Source organism: Ictalurus furcatus, chromosome 22 (assembly GCF_023375685.1).
Source record: "Ictalurus furcatus strain D&B chromosome 22, Billie_1.0, whole genome shotgun sequence".
In the NCBI taxonomy this organism is placed as follows: domain Eukaryota; kingdom Metazoa; phylum Chordata; class Actinopteri; order Siluriformes; family Ictaluridae; genus Ictalurus; species Ictalurus furcatus.
The window spans coordinates 16,082,135-16,099,722 of NC_071276.1; the positions used below are offsets into that span (position 1 = coordinate 16,082,135).

General features: G+C 37.7%; 1 protein-coding gene across 2 annotated transcripts in view; it reads right to left on the minus strand.

The window, feature by feature from the left end:
* cacna1ba (calcium channel, voltage-dependent, N type, alpha 1B subunit, a) overlaps positions 1–17,588 on the minus strand; it is a 137,920-nt gene that overhangs the window by 96,004 nt on the left and 24,328 nt on the right. For both annotated transcript variants that reach the window (XM_053610569.1, XM_053610568.1), the window contains exons 4-5: positions 1,423–1,514; positions 703–855 (exon numbers count right to left, since the gene is read on the minus strand). In XM_053610569.1, the coding sequence (XP_053466544.1) occupies positions 703–855; positions 1,423–1,514 (245 nt within the window). The remainder of the gene's footprint in view (positions 1–702; positions 856–1,422; positions 1,515–17,588) is intronic.

A 17,588-nucleotide genomic window follows, 5' to 3' on the forward strand; every position in this document is an offset into this window, starting at 1 on the left:
GATTTGTCCCTATTGGGAACTCTATGTCTACAAGTCTAAGCCTATAACAAGGGCTTTCCTCTTATGAAAAGATCACAAGTGGAGCTTCATTAGAAAGTTCGAACCTTTCCAATGGGGAAGCAAAAAAAATATTCCATGAGCACCATTAAGAGTTCTTCAGGTTGTTCTTCTGAATGTTCTACGTATAACCACACAAGACAGCTTTCCTTTTTAAAAAAAAAAGCTTTGCAAGCTAGAATCTTGAACCATTCAAAAACCTTTGAGGAGCACCTTTTGATGGCTGACCCTGCGCTCTGACCCCAACTTCCTGGCATGCTGGGGTATGCGAAGAAAAGAATTTCACGTGCTGTAATGTATAGGTGACCGATAAAGTCTCATTATAAGAGTACGCTTTAATAGACTGAATTAAAACTGAACTAAGCTTTATTTCCAAAGCGTGTCATAACTACAACCATAATTAATACATAGTAAATCATTTACACTTTTAGACAAAGGCACCCTTAAGGTTTCTTTTTTGGTTTGTTCCTCTGGGAGTCTTTTCAATCAGGAAAAGTTCAAAGTAGAACCCTTTAGGAGGAGACCTTGAGGAGACCTTGAGGAAGTGTACTATAATATTTTCTCAATCCTTACAATCCTTCAAGTATGGGAAGGAGTGAACGCATGAGTTAACTTGACAATAAACCTGCAGAAAGATGTACGTACTAGTGTCGTTTCTGAAGCAGGCACGGTGGAACTTGCCCATGTAGAAGTCCAAGCCAATGATGGCAAACATGAGGATGGCAAAGAAGAGCAGCAGGCCAATCTGCAGCAGAGGTACCATGGCTTTCATGATGGACTTCAGGACCACCTGAAGACCTGATCACAGAGAGAATAGATCTGAGCACTTCTGCTGTTTAAATGAGCCTCGTAAATATCTCTTCTAATAAAAGAGAAGTATTTAGATCACGTTCACACTAGAAATCGACAAGTGACTATTGATTTCAGCAACAGCGCAGAGTGACTGCACACTAAGTGTCATCTGAATCATTCTCAATTCCATGCAAATTATGCATGACATGATAAAGCGACAAAATCCAAACGATTGGATGGAATGATTCCTCAGAACATTTCTCTGAAGTGTAGTCTAATGTTTCTTTAATTCTCCACTTACAACTTTAATTCCTACCTGCAATTTATAATGCAAAAACGAAAGAAAAACTTTGGTTTCGACGTATCCTGTTACCTACACGCGTATAGATACGTTACTGAGGAAAAAAATAACGCTTCAAACGTAACAGAAAAGAATGGTGTTGCCTCTGGTGAGTGTACGTAGCTAGTACAATTAGCTTACAACAAGCAACAACTCCGGTGACCGCTACACACTCACAAGAGGCAAACTACAACACAGAGAAAGAGTTTACTACATAATGTCTAATTACTTACTTGGAATTCCAGACACCAGCTTAAGCGGCCGTAGGACTCGAACTGCCCTGAGCGTCCGCAAGTCGAAGTCTGCCCCGACGGTAGTCAGAATCCTGCAAAAAACCAGAAAAAAAAGCCCACAGTATTAGTAAACAGCACTCTCAACAGTGATGACAGGAAATGACAAAAGATGAAGGGATGCACACAATTCTATGAATACAAAGTGGCCACTTTTAAAGTTCTCAACACTGTGAAGAAATAACAACTTGATATGCACAAATTTTAAAAAGCCAATCCACCATTAACTGTTCCAACATTGCAAGAGCTTTACAACAGGCTATGGAGTGGATAGAATGACAGATTAAATCTCTTTCACGTCCACACATTCACTGTGCTTTTAAAGCACTATGTTCCTCAGCAGGCTCATCTTAGCACTGAGTGGTGAAAAAGACCTTCTCCTGGGAACTTCCATGTAATCACAGCAATACTGTTTAAAAGAGGCCTAGTGCAAAGACACACACACACACACACACACATGATGCTGCATCAACTCGTTTAGCTGTCTAAGAAGTGGAAGTGAAAGCAGCATGCATTAATATATTTATTCTCTGTGCTTCAACTTCATCTCCCGTCTACCATCCCAGCCTTGACCCTGGATCAACTCACCAATGCGCTGTCCATTGCTGTAGCTTAGGATACAGCTGAAGGCAATGGGATTCATAAATGTACAGATTTTAGTGAGGATTTTTAAGCCCTTTTCATTAAAAAAAAAAAAAAAAAAGCTATTCTTTACTGTTAAAGCTAGCTATTTAGCTAACCTGACAGGATTTCTGAGAGAACTTTTAAGTCAAATTCATAAATCTTCATTTAACATCAGCTTCCTAGCTAACATGAGCTAACCTGAGTCATAAAACAATTCATTTAGCTAACACAAGTTAACTTAACAGAATTTCTGAGAGGATTTTTAAGTTGTTTTCATTAAAAAATATATTATTCTTTACTGTTAAAGGTTGCTATTTAGCTAGCATGACAGGATTTCTGAGAGAACCTTTAAGTCATATTCATAATCTTCACTTATCACCTAGCTCATACTAGCTAACTTGACAGGATATTTGTGAGGATTTTAGGTCATAAAAAAAACAAACAAACAAACAAACAAAACAAAAAAACATTATTCTTTGCTGCTAAAGCTAGCTATTTAGCTAACCTGACCGGATTTCTGAGAGAACCTTAAAGTCATATTCATTAATGATCATAATCTTCACTTAATGTCATCTTTCCCAGCCAACCTGAGCTAACATGAGATTATTTTGAGAGGATTTTTAAGTCACAACGCAAGGCAATAAGCTAACACAAGCTAACGACAGAATTTTAATTGTTTTTTTTAATTTTTAAGTCATTTTCATAAAAATTATTATTTGATGTTAAAGCTAGCTACTTAGCCAACCTGACAGGATTTCTGAGAGGACTTTTAAGTCACAAAGCAAGACAATTAGCTAACACAAGCTAACAACCGACCTTCTGAGAGGTATTTTAAGTCCAGTAATCCATCCATCCATTTTCTGTACTGCTTATCCTACTCAGGATCACAGGGAGCCTATCCCAGGGGACTCAGGGCACAAGTTTATAACTTTCATAAATTTCAAGCGTGGATGAAGGATGGATTTCAAACTAATGTATGTTGTTATTCATTTAAATGTGTCTTTGGTATTTAAAGTGAAAAGGTAATACAGTTAACAGAGCCCTGGGAAAATGAGTCCAGACTACAAAAAACCTTTGGAAAAGTTTACTCAATGTGTGTTAACAGAATAGTGAACTGAGGAACATAGGAATAACCCCAAATTTAATTATCAAACCCTTTTACTTGATTAACAAACCTCAGGCTATATAAATCCTCTCCACCTTGTCCTTACCTCACACTAGTACATTTCACTTCAGTTAGTACACTTCATTTAATGCTAATTCTTCCTGCATGTCTAATTCAAATTAGCTTGTGAAGAAATAGAGGGTTCACACTCCCCTGGAGTCCTGCAGGATTATTAGAGGTGTCAGTTTGGATTGGTGTTTTGCCTGGAGCAGCCATTGTAAAAGCAGGGACGTGTTTTAGACGGTCACTGGGGAGCTCCGGTAGCAGCATTTTGACTTTGACTTCTACTGGAAGGTTACATTTCACACAGAATACTTGATCAAATGTTACCCCATTAACTGTTTGAGGCACTGTTATACAGACAAATTTGTTGGTACCCTTACCGCTCATTGAAACAGTGCTTTGTTCCTCCATAAAAGTGATGAAATGAAAAAGCAAAGTCATATTTATACCTGCAGGCCTTTGGTATGTTATAGAGTAAAGCAAATAAAGTGTGAAAAGAGATAAATGATTGCTTATTCTACAAAGGAATTCTAAAATGCCCTGGACAGATTTGTTGGTACCCCTAGAAAAGATTATAAATAATTGGACTACAATGATATTTCAAACCAACTTTAAAAAAAAAAAAATTAGTATCACACGTTTTCAATCTTGTAATCAGTCATTCAGCCTGTTTAAATGGAGAAATGTAGTCACTAAGCTGTTTGGTATCATTGTATGCACCAGACTTAACATGGATCAGAAAAAGCAACGGAGAGAGTTGTCTGAGGATATCAGAAAGAAAATTATAGACAAGCATGTTAAAGGTAAAGGCTGTAAGACCATCTCCAAGCAGCTTGATGTTCCTGTGACTACAGTTGCAAATATTATTAAGAAGTCTAAGGTCCATGGGACTGTAGCCAACCTCCCCGGATGCGGCCGCAAGAGGAAAATCAACCCCAGATTGAACAGACGGATAGTGCGAATGGTAGACAAAGAACCAAGGAAAACATCCAAAGAGATACAAGCTGAACTCCAAGGTGAAGGTACATCAGTTTCTGATCGTACCAGCCGTCACTTTTTGAGCAACAGTGGGCTCAATGGAAGAAGACCCAGGAGGACTTCACTGTTGAAAGAAAAACATAAAAACACAAGACTGGAAATTGCTAAAATGCATATTGACAAGCCACAGTGCTTCTTGGAGAATGTCCTTTGGACAGATGAGACAAAACTGGCGCTTTTTCGGAAGTCACATCAGCTCCATGTCCACAGATGAAAAAATTAAGCTTTCGAAGAAAAGAACACCATACCTACTGTGAAACATGGAGGAGGCTCAGTTATGTTTTGGGGCTGCTTTGCTGTGTCTGGCACGGGGTGCCTTGAATCTCTGCAGGGCACAATGAAATCTCGAGACTATCAAGAATTTCTGGAGCAAAACGTACTACCCAGTGTTCAAAAGCTCTGTCTGAGAACAGGATAATGACCCAAAACACACGGCTAAAAGCACCCAAGAATGGCTAAGAACAAAACATTTGACTATTCTGAAGTGGCCGTGATTTGAATCCTATCAAACATCTATGGAAAGAGCTGAAGCATGCAGTCTGGAGAAGGTACCCTTCAAACCTGAGACAGCTGGAGCATTTTGCTCAGGAAGAGTGGGCCAAACTACCTACTGACAGGTGCAGAAGTCTCACTGAGAGCTACAGAAATCACTTGTTTGCAGTGATTGCCTCTAAAGGTTGTACAACAAAATATTAGTTTAAGGGTACCATCATTTTTGTCTATGCCATTTTCATTAATTTTCTTATTTAAAATATTCTGTTAAACCAAAAATCAAAAGCAAAGTCTGATTTTTATTAAATATGGAATGAACAAGGATCGATGCTAATTACTTTTGTCAGTTTTAAGTTATTCCATGGAAAATGATGGGTTCTTTTTTCATGGAAGGGTACCAACAAATTTGTCCACGTCTGTATAAACACAGAAATCACTATTGATTTTGCCCTACATCCACATCAAGTCAGTGAGTAAAACTGAAAAAGACAAGCCAAGCCAAGGTAATACTCTGATGCAAAAAGCAGCAATATCATGGTATGCACCTTGGAGAACAGAAAAAATGTCTTGGGAGCACTTTCGACTATCATGTGTTGAGGCACAACACATGTTAGTAAGGTTTGAGGTACAAAAGAGATTTACATAATACATTTCCAGTAAATGTTAAAAAAAAAAAAAAAAACTCCATTAAATAGCATGAACTAAAACAGACACCAATCAGGTACCTTGGGTTTAGACATTATGCACATTTTACACCAGACGCCATTTTGCAAGCCATTTATTTCTGTGTTTTCTTTCATTGTTTTAATAAATATAAGCGCACAGATATCTATAATAACCATCAGATTATTATAAGCACGTATGTGATCACATGAAGTTGCTTAATCTAATATTCTTTTATTCTTTACAACTCAAACTGATCTCAGAGCTCGCCGTTATAGCAAGGCTACATGCTGAATTTAATATCCCTGTTAATTATTTCTCTACATCATGTCTGTGTTACACATACAGCGAGAAGTTCCTCTGCCAACGGGACGAAGGTTTAATTGCAGTGGGAAAATGATTACACCGCATTAAAGAGGCTTTTTGTTCTCTCCTATGCTAGAGGTTAACTAAATATTCGTTCATTAACTCTTGCAGATATTGAAATATTAAAATGAAGCAGAAGGTACATCCTTAATATCCAAGTCAGTATACGGTATGGTTTCAGTTGAAACCTTTGAATACTAACCCAGTTGGTGTGGAACAGTTTTGTGAAGACAGTTTGTCAGCAGTATACACTGCAGATGTGATCAAGAGATTTAAAAAAAAAAAAAAAAAAAAAAAAAAAAAAAAAAAACATTACATATAACATTGGAGTATTCTTTCAATTACTTCTGTTTGTCCATGTTGAGAGCAATTGCTTTTTGGATTGCTTAAGCAAGCAGTGATTTGTAATTTCTGAGCAGATATGTCTATGTACTATTCTCAACTAAATTATCATTGAGAAAAAATGTACAGAATACAATTATACACTGCAATTTTATGCTCGACAGCTTATAGAAAAGGTGTCATAATAATAAAAGAGCAGATCGTGTCAGGTGTAAAGTAGGACTATTAAATGCAAAATAGGTAAATGCATGAATGACTTATCATGTCAACTGAATAACACATTGATATAAATTAAATTGCCTTCACTTACTGTATAATTGTTTGTGTGATTTCAGCTTGAAGTGAAAAAATGCTTTTTAAAGCATGGAGTCTGAATGCCATTGTATTTCAATTCATGTCTTTGCTATAGTCTTTTACCATTTTAATTAGTAAATCTATCAAAACGGCAGAGTCTAATAAGGCGATGAATATTAACCTAACACCACTAGTTCCATTCTTGTATTGTAGTGACAAACTTAAAACTAGCAGCTTCCCTCCATATTATTAAGTAAAAAGTCTTACGTGGCAAAAAACATAACATAATGTAATACATTATTAACAACAATAACAACAAAAAGGACTGAACTCATTTAAAAAAAAAAAACTTAAACACTGCTCTTTTGAGTTCAAAATAAAGTTCACTGCCAACACATCCATTCCGGTTTCCATTATCGCCTCGATCAGTTACACAGTCTAAATTGCTGGGTGTGACTAGAAGCTTTTCAGGATTTCTGTAGCGCTACATTTATACTACAGCCAGACTAAGTGCAGTCTGGCTGTAGTATATAAGCTAGGACTAAGTGCAGCTTACACTGGCCATTTACATCATAGAGGTGAAGAAAACTTTTTACTCGAGTTGCTACCTAGTGAGAGTGTGAAAACCAACTCCGTCATCTAAAGGAAAACCCACATTATAAATGCAACCATCAGAAATGATGGTTCTCTCTGGCTTTCTGTTTCAATCTATCAATTACCTGCTCTAAATCAGGTTTTTTTTTTTATCCATAAATGGATAATCTAAGCTGTTTTCTCCAGGAGCACTTCTCCTATAATGCTTCCTAAACAGCTGGCCTGCAGAGGATGCTGATCATCAGCCCCCCGCTAAGAAACATCTGGAAAGCCAACACAAAATCTCCCACCACAGGAGATTAGCTATCTAATGGACCTGCGGCAAACACACTGCTCATGAGCCAGCTCCATTCCTTCAATTGCATCACTTCTAGCATCAATGCTAAATGCATCAAGTTGCTATGAAGTGGGGTTTTCCATATCTGATGATGATCTAAAGTCTTTTAGCTGGGTTATGTTAGACCGAAAGCGTCTAATGCTTCAAGAGCATTTGGGCTTGAATCGAATGAGGAAGTTGTTAGCTAATATAAAAGTAACCTGACATGATTCTTGAGAGGATTTTTAAGTCAGATCCACACATATTCTTAATCCTCACTTAATGCTAACTATCTAGCTAATATAAACTAACCTGACAGGATTCCTGAGAGGATTTTTAAGTCAGATCCACACATATTCTTAATCCTCACTTAATGCTAACTAGCTAATATAAACTAACCTGACAGGATTCCTGAGAGGATTTTTAAGTCAGATCCACACATATTCTTAATCCTCACTTAATGCTAACTACCTAATATAAACTAACCTGACAGGATTCCTGAGAGGATTTTTAAGTCAGATCCACACATATTCTTAATCCTCACTTAATGCTAACTAGCTAATATAAACGGACCTGACAGGATTTCTTGTCAAAATGTCATTTCCATAAATGCTCATAATGTACACAGTACTAACAGTACTCACTACTTGCTACTTACTGACTTAACTCTGCTAGCTAGCTAACATGAACTAACCTGACAGGATTTCTGAAAGAATTCTTAAGTAATATTGATAAACGTTCACCTATACAATGTTAGCTAGCTAGCAAAATGAGTTAAACTGACAAGATTTTTAAGTCAAACAATGAATAACATTTAAAAGTTTTTAAGATTCAGTACCAATCAACATTTGTAAGTTATAAAAAATATATCAAAAGACCCGTGATATCTCAGAAAAGTGCATTATGAGACAATTTATCACAATATTAAAATTATCATCATATTGCCCAGGCCTAACTTCCACTTGTGATTAATTTATTAGACGCAAAATCCCCAAACCCTAGAGCAAAGCTCCCTTGACCGCTGGCACACTTTTACAAATGCAGCACAGCCACTGTCACTCACAGCCAGACTTTGACTGGCAGGTTATTACGCAGGCCTGTGAAAGCCTGCAACTCAGTTTATCGTGTGCCAGAAAAACCAAACCTGCAAAATCACACACCCTCAATGTCAGGACACAGGACAGATCGCAAGATCACATCACCAGACTCCATCAGAAGCCTCTACACTAAAAGACAGCCTAACTGTGGGACCGACCGAGCATGAAAGAGCACTAGGATACAAAGCACAAGAGCAGCAGATTATTCATCATAATTAATTCAACGCTGTTGATTTGTGTGAGGTGAAGCATATTCAGGGTGACAGATAATGCATTGTGCATGCGCTGATGAAATCTAGGCTCGAACAATACCAGAAAGAAACAATTTCCAAATTCGGTACTGATCTGAGAAAACAATGCACTCATCAAGCTGAGTTTTGTGCTTCACACTACTCCAAAGTGCATTTCTATGAGATCCTGTGTTAATAATACAAAATGTTGTATATATTTCTGCATAAGATGTGCTTGCACTGACAAAAAAAAACAAAAAAACCACTATATTCATTAGTCATTAGACCCAAGACCGCACTATTGTGTTTGAGAGTCTTTATCTGACCCCAAATCTTACCTAAAAGTGGCATAAAATCTCTGCCTCTCTTTCTCATTGCCTCTCTAAAGCACCATGACAGTGTGAAGTCACTAAGATCTCCGGAGAGCGAGAGATAAGGAGGGGGAATTGGACAGAATTCAGATTCATCCTGTCATGTGAGGCTCCACATTCATCAATCACTGACTGAAAACTAGCAGCGACAGGAATATCATTCTGCAGTCTTATATAAAGCAACAGGTCTGTGTGATACAGAGATGGGTAGCAGCCTACACGGCTCCATTCTGCTTTCTAAACATCGTTATGATGATAAATACATATGCCACGTGTCTACTAAAGGTATTTTATCTTCCTTTATGGATGAAAAACTTCCGTCTCAGACAATTCTTTATACAACATAACGTTATTTAGCATGCACATACTAGTTAACAAGTACATTCATTGGGCTCTCGTAACACATTCACAACCATGGCATACAGTGCTGTGAAAAAGTATTTGCCCTCATCCTAATCTTTTCTGTTTTTGTGTATATCTTATACTAAATAGTTTTAGATCTTCAAACGATATATAACATAAAACAAAAGCAACAATTAAAGCAAAAAAAGTTATCCAACATATATCCCCAGTGTGAAAAACGTACTGCCCCCTTAAACTTAAAATCGGGTTGTGCCACCTTTAGCAGCAATTACTGGAGATCTTTCACTTATTTATAGGACTAGGACTTACTCCTATGCTTTGGATCATTGTCTTGCTGCATAATCCAGTCAATTTACGGACCGAAGACCAGACATTCTCCTTTAGGATTTTCTGGTAGAGAGCAGAAATCATGTTTCCCTCAAAGCATCCCCACACCATCACACTGCCACCACCAAGCTTGACCATGTATGATGGTTTTTTTTTTGTCTTTTTGTGGAATTCGGCATTTGGTTTACACCAGATGTAACGGGACTTTCTGAGAGAGGGAAATCATGTTATTTTGTACATCAAATGAAACTGGAAATATGGTGGACAGAAGTATCACCCTGTGAAATAATGTTTTAGGGGAAAAAATATAAATAGCATAATATCGAAACCTGTGCTAAAAATTAAGTGTGTATCATGGGTTGAAAATTGTAGATATAATAAATAAAATAAATCGTAACTCTTAGTTGTTGAGTCATTACTATAGAAATGATAATGTAATGCAATGAGTGCATCAAAATAAACTATTTGAAGTACAATCAAGAATAATAAAATCAAGAATAAAGGATATCAACATGCTTCCTCTGACAAAAGTTAGGACTGTTTCAAAACTGTAAATGATGCGATGAGTGAGAAATCAGATAATCCAGGAATAAAAAGTTCTCAATGAACTCTCCAGAGAAACCTAAACACACTATGGGACATTCCTTGAAGAAACACAAGGAGGTTACCTGTAGAAGGTTGTCCATGGTTCAGAATTTTTTGTTTTAAACAGCATTACTAATTAGCAAAGCATGCGAGAGGAAGTTGAGTATGCGAGCGCTCGTACACTCTAGTGCCTGCAGTGTATATAATTCTTTGGTGTTTGGCAAACATTTCATTAGGCATGTCAGTGCGCTGTTATTAGTTCCTGATGTGGGCTGTGTTCAACTGAAGCTGTGGAGCAATTCTTGTCTTTTCTCTCCACAAAGCAGCTTGAATAATAACATAAGATAGAAGAAAAAAAAAGATTGTGGGATTCTATGAAAGGAGAAAGCACTTAATCCTGCTCCATATTTCATGCAGCCATAACTGATAGTAAAGAGAATCCTAGATCTGTCAGACCTTTCTCATTTGTAACTGCTTACAATAACATGTTTTAAAGATGCAGTTTGTGTTGTTAAAATGTTACAAGATTTCTAATAAGCATTTACATTTATGTCACGGTTTCCCCCTTTGTGTCACAGTGCTTTGTGTTTGCTTTGGTTTCTGTTCTACTCCTGTCTCCACCCCTGTCCTGTCACTGGTTTGTTGCCTGATTGTGTTCACCTGTTCTGTGTTTAGTTCTTATTCATTTGTCTACTTATAACCTGGTGTGTCATAATGACAAAGTGAAAAAAGTGAATTGTTTTTGTGCATTACTAAACCTTATTTTCCTAGTTTTACTAGGACCCTTGCTGTGTTGAGCCCTACCTGTTAGTTTTGTAAATATGGATATAACTCTGTTAACTGAAGCATCCTGCTTCACACGTTGTTACATTGCTAATACCTTTAGAGACTTTAATTCACAATATTTCAATACAAGTTTCATTATTTCAGGCATTATTCTATATTTTGTCTGGCCCAGAAATTAGCTCAGGATGGATCAGAGCTGTAGACATATTTTAGGGGGAGCTATGGAACCGGTCAATGTTGTAAGTGTAATTGCAATTCACTCAACAGACAGCCCAGAGTTCTAAAAATTATGAACTGCTCCTTTAAAGCAACTTTCCTGATCTGACGAGAAAGATTCAATCATGAATACAGATTCTAATGTAATATAATTAAATATGAATCATGTATTTAAAAAAGAAACATAAGCATTATCATGTTCAATGAGCAATATTTTGATCTTTAAATGCAAAGGAACACTAAGTTTATTTAATGTAATATTTATTCAAACATAATGGTTTCTTAAGTAATTTCTGCCTGCCAAACACTTGCTTCAGAAGTATTTAGAGTATAGACTTTAGGAAAAGGCAACAAGGTTATTTACAAGCCAAGAACTCTTGTAACAATTACCAGGGTTTCTGCAGGTCCTTAAAAAGTCTAAAATCCAATAATCTGAATTTTAAGCCTTAAAATGCCTTAAACTGTCTTTAATACGATTTTGAAAGATCTTAAAAATGGTTTGGATTATGAAGTTATGGTTATGTTTATAAATGTCTAAACGTCAGTCCTGCTTTTAAATGTGTTTTTGGGGAAAATATGTATTGATCATGCTATTACAAAACGGAACCAATAAACACTCATGCAAACTGTGCAGTGCAGTCAGAATTTATCGGAGCACGCCCAGTGTGTCGCAGTGTGGTGTGTGGGTTAACGTTGTGCCTCTTCCCATCAAAAAAATAGCTACTTCTAGAAGTAATACTTTGAAATGGTTTCGGTTAAAGTTCAAGTTCAACGAGATCTGGCTTGGGAACAGTGCATTTAGTACTTGGTTGAAGCCTGTTGAAAATAACACATTTGAAATGCACAAATTAGGAACTTTGGGTATAAAGTTAGGGGCGGCTGTGGTTCAGGTGGTAGAGCAGGTTGTCCACTAATTGTAGGGTTGGCGGTTCGATTCCCGGCCCACATGACTCCACATGACTCCCACTCCTTGAGCAAGACACTGAACCCCAAATTGCTCCCGATGGCAAGTTAGCGCCTTACATGGCAGCTCTGCTACCATTGGTGTGTGAGTATGTGTGTGAATGGGTGAATGAGACTCAGTGTAAAGCGCTTTGGATAAAAGCGCTATATAAGTGCACCATTTACCATAAAGGCATTAGACTCACATAGGGAGTCAGAAAAACATAAAGCCACTGTTTAAAGCCACCAGCAAACGTCCTGCCATTACCAAATATCGTTCTGTATCCACATATATCCTGTATATCACCAATGTCCGGCCCCAGTGCGACCCACTCTGCACTAACAGTGTTAGCTCCGGTAAGTGACCTCCGGGCAAGCGTGTGGATCTAGGTCATGAAATGGGTCTTAAATTGCATTCATAATGGTCTTCAAAAGGTCTTTAAAAGTCTTAAATTTAAAATGTTGAAACCTGCAGAAGCCCTGAATTACTCTTCCAAGTACCAGGATATCGCAGCTCAAAACCTTGTTGCCTTTGTTCAAAGTCTATAGTTGAAATAATACTAAAGCAAGTGTTTGGCAGGCAAAAATCATTATGTTTGAATAAATATTGCAATAAATAAACTTAGCGTTCCTGTGCATTTAAAGATCGAGGTATCGCTTATTGCATGTAATAATAATTTTTATATTTCTTTTTTAATACAAAAACGATTCATATAATTATATAACATTAGAATCTGTTGCATCCTCGACTGCATCTTTCTCGTGGATCCGCCTCTGTTTCCATGGAGATGAGTCTCGTTTTGTCTTTGAGTGTTCCCGTGTGCGCTAAACACTGATGCTGGAAAAGCCCTCAGTTCCACTAAGCTAGGGTGCCAATATTTCTGTACTTAACTGTACGGTACATTGTGTCAGGAGGAGCTCTAACATGCCACCAAGACGTAATGCACCATCTTGTACCTAATGATGAACGATAACAAGACCTTGTGTAACAGTTAAATTAACAAAAGTATGACATCACATCTATTACATAATCCTCTCCCCTGCGTTCTATTTATTTTATTTTATTTTATTTGTGTGTTCATTCGAAAGTGTTTGTTGACACAGCTGAGTGGAACCGAGGGCTTTTCCGGCGTCAGTGTTTAGCGCACACGGGAACGCTCACAAGAGACAACGAGACTCGTCTCCATGGAAACAGAGGCGGATCCACCGCCCTCATTGGAATACAACAGAGAGAAATAAGAGTGATAGAGAGAGCGGTAGAGTGAAATGTATCACAACAAATGAATATACCTTTCCCTCTCAGGCAGACCGCATTACTCTGCATATTATTTCATCAATATATATATTGTAAACAGTATCAAATCGCACAGACAGCGCAACAAAGACAGGGATTATAGGGAGATTAACTCATGTCGCTGGAATGTGCAGGATCATCTGACATATAGCAGATAAACTAAGAAAAAAGAGGCCTTGTTTAAAGAAGATCCATGTCTGTGAAATGCTATGTGATCCGCTCTCACAGTGATAAATTGAGACATAAAGTGGATTTATTTACCAACAAACTCAATCTCATGCATCTCCATGGCAACAAACATTTACCATAAATGACAGAAATACTGGAAAATGCCTGTAACTACACGTACTGCGTCTCTGAACTAAAGAGCGACGTTGTTTGCAACACAAATCACAGCAAAGATAAAGCGAGATAAAGTGGAGCGTGTTTTCAATTTACAGCTGTTTCTCAGCGGTGAAGGTATAACTAATATATTCTGTCTGCAGTGACGGTGAGTGATCTCACAACAAAAGCATTTCAGAGTTGTCATGCAGTCTAAACGAAACAAAAGACCAGATAAGAACGCATCAGTCCAGAGCCGTCACTGTGGAGATGGGAGCAAGTAGCTGCGTGTAGCACAAATACGAGACAAGACGTCAAAGATAAGAAGCAGTAATCCATGCTCCAGTGTGTGTTTACTATGAGAGAAAAGCAGCATGGCTTCTCCGAGGCAACATCAGTGCATCCATCCACCTACGTACTTCTTATTCCACTCATATTTACAAGGGAAGATAAACATGGTTATGATAAAACGTTGATATATGCCTTGAGGTAAATGACGTACACAGCGATCGACATAGTAAGTGGTACCAAACATCTTTTTGAGTGCAATGTTGCATAATTGCTACATGTGGAGGAAAGAAAATCATCTCCTTCTTCACCATTTGTGCATTTTAGGTAACTCTTAAGATCATTTTAAACCACGGAAAATAATATAGAGACAAGGGTTGGACAAATCTGGAGCTCAGGACAAGCGGGTTTTCAAACCAAATACTTTTTTTATTCCCAGAAGATGAGTAGATTTAACAACCAGAAAAAGAATTAACACTGCAAAACGAACGTTTTCGTTTGATATGTAGCTACGTTTAAACTTGCGCATCATGATGATGTGATGCACCTCAATGCTGAAACTCTAGCTTCTGCTTCCAAATCCCACCATCTGCTTTACTACACACCTCAGCTGAGGCTTTATTGTTGAACCTTTTGATCTTTTGTTCAAACACCACAAAAATACTCTGCTCTCATGGATATCAAACAATTGCAACCAAAACACAGGTTTATCAAAAAATATATATATCTTTGTTAAATATAGGTGTGCAACAATTATTTGCACCCCTATGAATTCATATAAGAAAGATATATTTGAAGTATATTCCCATTAATGTTCTACATTTTTTTAGTACACCTGGGTGACTAGGAACAGGAAATTGTTCGGCCATGACTTCCTGTTTCACAGGGGTGTAAATATGAGGTAACACATAGGTCAAATTCACTTAGTCATTCATAACAATGGGTTAGACCAAGGAATATAGCTGTGATGTGCGGCAAAAGGTTGTTGAGCTTCACAAAATCGGAAGTGGCTATAAGAAAATAGCACAAGCATTGAAAATGCCCATTTCCACCATCAGGGCAATAATTAAGAAGTTCCAGTCAACTGGAAATGTTATGAATCAACCTGGAAGAGGACGTGTGTCTATATCGTCTCAACGCACTGTGAAGAGGACGGTTCGAGTGGCCAAAAAATCGCCAAGGATCACAGCTGGAGAGTTAGTTGTGTCTTTGGGGTCAGAAAGTCTCCAAAACTACAATCCGAAGTCACCTACATCACCACAAGCTGTTTGGAAGGGTTTCAAGAAAAAACTTTACTCTCATCTAAAAACAAACTCGAGCGTCTTCAGTTTGCCAGACACTACTGGAACTTCAAATGGGATTGGGTTCTATAATCAGATGAAACCAAAATAGAGCTTTTTGGCGATAAACACCAGAGGTGGTTTTGGTACACAGAGTGGTAGCCATATGGAAAAGTACCTCATGTCCACGGTTAAATATGGTGGTGGATCTTTAATGTTTTGGGACTGTTTTTCAGCCAGAGGACCTGGACATTTTGTTAGGATTCATGGCATCATGGACTCTATCAAATATCAACAAAATATTAAATGAAAACCTGCCTCTGCCTCTGACAGATATTTTTTAATGGGCCGTGGTTGGATCTTCCAGCAGGACAATGATCCAAAACAAAACACAAAAATGGTTTACTGACCACAAAATCAAGGTCCTGCCATGGCCATCCCAGTCCCCTTGACTTGAAACCCATAGAAAACCTGTGGTGTGAACTGAAGAGGAGAGCCCACCATCATGGACCTCGAAATTTGAAGGATCTGGAGAGATTCTGTATGGAGGAATGATCTCAGATCCCTCGCCATGTATTCTCCAACCTCATCTGGCATTGTAGGAGAAGACTCAGAGCTGTTATCTTGGCAAAAGGAGGCAGCACAAAGTATTGACTAAAAGGTTGCCAATAATTGTTGCACACCTATATTTAACAAACATATTTTTTTTAATAAACCTTTATTTTGTTTGCAAATGTTGGATATCCATGAGAGCAGAGTACTTTTTAAACAAAAGATCAAAAGATTAAACAATAAAGACAATTTTTCACAGCTTTCTTTGCTCATATTTACCAAAGGTGCCAATATTAGTGGAGGGCACTGTAGCTCACAAAGCTGAGGAAGCTTCCAGATGACAAAATATAAAGCTACATACTTTTTTTAAAGAGCAATATGTTCAGTACAACCCTTGTATGAAGTAAAGAGGACTTAAGCTAATTAGTCCTGCCTCATTTATTTCCTGTTAAATCAGCATTCCTCTGCTAGTCATGCTAGCTCAGTATATAGATATCCATATATCTGGACAAGTTGCTTAGTTAAAAAGTTAAATGATCCCGTCCAAACTAATGACGATAATAAATTATTAACTCTAAACACAGGGAGTTAAAAAGTTTAGCAGTTAATGACTGTCTGGCTTTGCATACATGTAGCTTCCATTATAAAAGTAAAGGTTTCATAGCATTTTCGAGGGATGAGCTTTCCAAGTAAAATGAGTGCAAAAATAGTTCTTTGTAAGGATGCTAAAATGCCTGTGGCCACCAATCTTCAGCAGGTATATGGTATTCTTTCAGTTAATAAAATAATTCCAACTGAAAAATCAATTTCTCCACTGGATATACATCCACAGGCTGATGCAGTCTCTGCTTTCTGTATTCTGAACCCATTGGGGATGTCACATGCTCATGACACAAATTCTGCAAGCTTATCTATGTGATTGTATATCTGTCATGCATAACTTTTTTTTTTTTTGCACCTAATAAATTTTCTGACCATTCTCCTGATGCCATTATAGTTCCCCTCTCACCAGACTTCCTGATAACATTGCCATCCAACCAGGCACAGCACATGATGCAAATGAATGCAGTGATGAATGATTCAATTAGATGCTAACCTTTAATACTGATCCTGTATGAGTTTCCCATATAGCTAAAATCTTATCTTTTTTTTAGTGGACGGTCTTTCGCAGTGATGCTTGTTGGTAAATGAGACCTTTTAGCTGTGCTCATGTTCAACGGACGTGAATCGAAGAGGGTTTTGGCTGAATACGTGTTGTGATGACGTCACATGACATGTCTTAACAAACTGGTTGGACAAGTTCAAAGCTTAACATTTCAGTTTTATTTTCATTCCACCAGCAATAATGATGTCATTCATTTTCTCTTGTGCTACCTCATGCTTTTTGATTTATTCACACGAGCATTAAAAGCAGTAAGTACTGGCTCAAAAAACCGAACAAAAAGAACACTGAAAACTCTAATCAAAGGATTTACATCTCTTTCTCAAATCACTGTCCAAGCAGAGCACAGCGGCTGAAATATTAATTGCGAAAGAACGAAAGGGATTCGCAGACATCCT